This window comes from Elephantulus edwardii, unplaced genomic scaffold (genome assembly GCF_000299155.1).
Source record: "Elephantulus edwardii isolate Elephantulus edwardi_28Jun2011 unplaced genomic scaffold, EleEdw1.0 scaffold00044, whole genome shotgun sequence".
Taxonomy (NCBI): domain Eukaryota; kingdom Metazoa; phylum Chordata; class Mammalia; order Macroscelidea; family Macroscelididae; genus Elephantulus; species Elephantulus edwardii.
In genome coordinates this window covers 12,161,421-12,165,205 of record NW_006399794.1, presented here as the reverse complement: position 1 = coordinate 12,165,205, position 3,785 = coordinate 12,161,421, and the positions used below count along the sequence as shown (strand labels likewise).

Below are 3,785 nucleotides of genomic sequence, written 5' to 3'. Positions count from 1 at the left end.
TGGACAATTTGTGACCAACTGTATTTCTTTTTTAGCAATTTATTTCCCCCCTTTCCCTTATTAGATACTTCATATCAAATTAAAAGAAGAAGAAAACTTTCAGGGAATATGTAAAAATCTTTCATGTCCGCCATGAAGTTGTAGGGAGCTCTGGGGGTAAAGTCTGTGGAGATTTGAATGGCTAGTTCACAGGCCAAGATCTCTTCCCATGAGACTCACAACTTCAATAACTCACTGGAGGTCAGCAATGTGTCAGTTCTGACTCAATAGCAATGAGTTGCTTGAGTCCAGGAAATTCTGATACAAGTACATGGTGATACATTTAAACTCATTTTTGTGAATCCTGGTATTCCATTCCATTTGAATGCTTTCAATTAGATTTCTTGGTTATTAACAGAATACGATCTCTCTTCTATATTCATACTGACATTGTTATACTTTACTGTGAGAGCTGAGGTCCCATGTTCAATGGAGCATCATACAGACTGACAGCAGAAACACTATCAAAAGAAACAATGGAAGCCAAGAGATGGTAAAACCTTGTTTGCAAACTGCTGAATGGTAACTGCCGAACAAATTCTATACCCACTGTCCTGGAAGTGATTCTAATTCATAGTGACTCTATAGGGTAGAGTGTATATAACTTCCCTGTAAGCGTTTCCAAGGGAGCTCAGGTGGCCTAGAGGCAAGAAGCTGTGCTGCAATCCAGAAGGCACACAGTTCGAGGCCACCAGCTGCTCTGTAGGAGAAGGATGAGCAATCTTCTTCACTGTCTCTGAAAACCCACTGGAGGGTCAGCTATGGGTCGGTTCAGATTCTGTGGTACACAACAATATCACGGTTTCCAGTATTATGAATATTTTATTATTTATTGTGATTTAGTGACAGTTTACAATGTAAAAGTAAATTGAGTTTTCGATCAACCATTCAAACACATTTTGTTCCATACCATTAATTTCAGTTCCCACAATGTAACTGCACTTTAAAAAATTTTTATTTCTACATTTATTAATATAAAAAGTTAGAATTCCAGTGACTTTGTGGTAAGGAGTTGAGTTGCCAACCCAAAGGCGAGTGGTTTGGACCCACCAGCTTCTCTTTGGAAGAAAGATGAGGTATTTCCTTCCATGCAATTTACTACCCCTGAAAATCTGTTGAAGGGTCAACTAGGAATTGGTTCAAACTCAATACATAATAACAGTGGTGAAAGTTTTATAAGCCTCCAACCTGCCCTATCTATGCACAGAAGAAATAAGCAAAGAGATATGAAAATAAAGGAAGACTATTCTTGTTGTTGTTATTGTTATGTGTCCTTGATATCATTAGCCTGGAATATTTGTATTAAAATAAGAGGAAATGATGAGAACAGAAGTAGGAAACAGGAAAAAACCTCCAGAATTCCAAGCTTCCACATTCTTACTGACAATGAGCTTGGAAAGAAAAAAAAACTTTCAAGATAAAATTAAATAGAAAGAAGGATGATATAGATAGAGATCTAGATGTAAGCATATAATTTTAAAACAGTCTCTGTGAAAACAAAAAGATCACATGATAGAAGTATAAAAAGATATTTGTGGAAGACAGTGCATAAGGGATTGAGTGAGTGGCAAAAACCACTTGTTCAGATTAGTGCTTTAATTCTCTAGTATCTGATTTTACACGAGAAACAGAAAAAGAAATACAGGTCAATATTCCTACCTTCCATTTGACTTTCTGTCCTTACCTTTCTTCTACTTTTTTTTTTTCAGAAGAATATATAATAGTCCTACCAAGTTTCTATAAAGAATAAATATTTACAGAAATTTAGGTAATAAATAGTATTCCAAGAGTAAAGAATCAGAGAGCATATCACCACACAGAGAAAATACTTTTTCTGGTCTCATGCCTTAGAATGTCCCTGAAACAGCAAACCAAAGACATAGTGGGAGAATCCCAGGATAAACTCCTTGAGTGAGGCTTTAACTTGACACAAAAAACCCACTCTCTTTATGTTGTTGCTGTTGTTAGGTGACTTCGAGTCACCTACAACTCATAGCAGCCCTAGATCAATAGACCTGAACCTCGAGGTTCAGGTCTTTCTTCTACTTTTGTCGCTCTGTTTAGGGAACCTCAGAGATCACAATATACTGTAGTTATCATTTCCTTTCCTATATCATAACAAAGTTTAAGTACAATATTCCTGTTATAGCAGTTTATATACCTACTATACTGAACATAGGTTTGGCACATTGTTGGTGCTTAATTATATTTTGTGAGCAGCTTACTAATAATAAATAAGGGACTCACATTTTTGTCAAAGATATAAAATGCATCGATGTGCAGAGAAAGAATTATAAATTGTACGAAGAGAAGTTAAAGATGTGTCTTATTTAAGTGATTAATGAAGGGATTAGCTATAAGGATGGTGAGATCAAAAGATGATATCAGTGAAGACACAGGTAGGCTCATGCGACAAAATAACTTTTTAATAGTGTTGTCTGATTTGTGCACTGTAATACTGCCTAATATAAGACTGTTTAGGCTAAAGTTTAATATCACCTATTCATTGCAAACACTTTTTATAAGAAACATAATCAGAGATTGTGCACATGGACTTTACCTGATGGTCTACACAGGAATCAGATTGATTACATCTTTGGAGAAGCTCAGTATCAGCTGTGAAAATTAGGCCAGGTGCTGATTGTGGAACAAACCATCAACTACTCATATTTAAGTTCAAACTGAAGCAATAGAAAATCCCAATTCACAAGACCTCAAGTCTATCCCACCAGAATTTAAATATTATTTCAGGAACAGATTTGAGTCCTTGGATACTAATAAGTGAAGACTAGATTAACTGTAGGAGGATATCAAGACTATCTATCATCCATAAAGAATGCAAAACATATTACCAAGACAGAGGAGGAAGAAAAGACCAAGATACTTGTTAGAAGAGACTCTGAAAAAAAAAAAAAAAAAGAAGAGACTCTCAATAGTGCACTAGTGGGCCAAGAAGCCAAAGCAAAGGGAAGAAATTAAGAAGTTAAAGAGCTGCACAGAAGATTTCAAAGAGCGCCTCTCTGTCTTCTCTGCACTAGGAGCAGCTTACCTGCCACAGCCCCTCATCCCCTGAAAATGTATACCTGCACCAAGTTTGTCTCCACTCTGGTCAGGAGTGCCTCTCAGCTGCTGAGCCATCCATTGTCTGCAGTGGTCCTGCAAGAACCAGAGACACTGAGAGATGAGAATTTCAGCTTCTTGACAGCCCCACGTTCCTTGATTTCATTTGTCCCTAGTCGCAACTTCCAAACCAGCACTGTCTCAAGGGATATTGACACAGCAGCCAAGTTCATTGGGGCTGCGGCTGCCACGGTTGGAGTGGCTGGCTCTGGAGCTGGGATTGGGACTGTGTTTGGGAGCCTCATCATTGGTTATGCCAGGAATCCTTCTCTGAAGCAGCAGCTCTTCTCCTATGCCATTCTGGGCTTTGCCCTCTCAGAGGGCATGGGACTCTTTTGCCTGATGGTGGCCTTTCTGATCCTTTTCGCTATATGAAGGAGCTATCTCTACCTCTCATAGTTTGTTGGTTTTCTCTCCCCATGTCTTGTCTACCCTATGTGTTCCTTTCCCTGTAACTCCCCAGGCAGCCTGGGGAAAGTGATTGATTGGCTCAGGGTTTGACTGAGGAAAGATAAATAAATACTGTTAATAAGATAAAAAAAAATATTTCAAAGAGCAGCTTGGGAAGACAAAGTAAATTATTATAATGTAATGTGCAAAGTGCTTTAATCAGAAATATAATAAGG

The 3,785-nt window shown here is 38.0% G+C and overlaps 1 protein-coding gene across 1 annotated transcript; it reads left to right on the top strand.

Moving 5' to 3' along the window:
* Window positions 1-3,057: 3,057 nt before the first annotated feature.
* Window positions 3,058-3,534, top strand: LOC102866306 (ATP synthase F(0) complex subunit C2, mitochondrial-like). Its single transcript, XM_006885527.1, has one exon. It carries the CDS (start codon window positions 3,115-3,117, stop codon window positions 3,532-3,534), a length of 420 nt encoding a protein of 139 aa, XP_006885589.1. The 5' UTR covers window positions 3,058-3,114.
* Window positions 3,535-3,785: the final 251 nt, after the last annotated feature.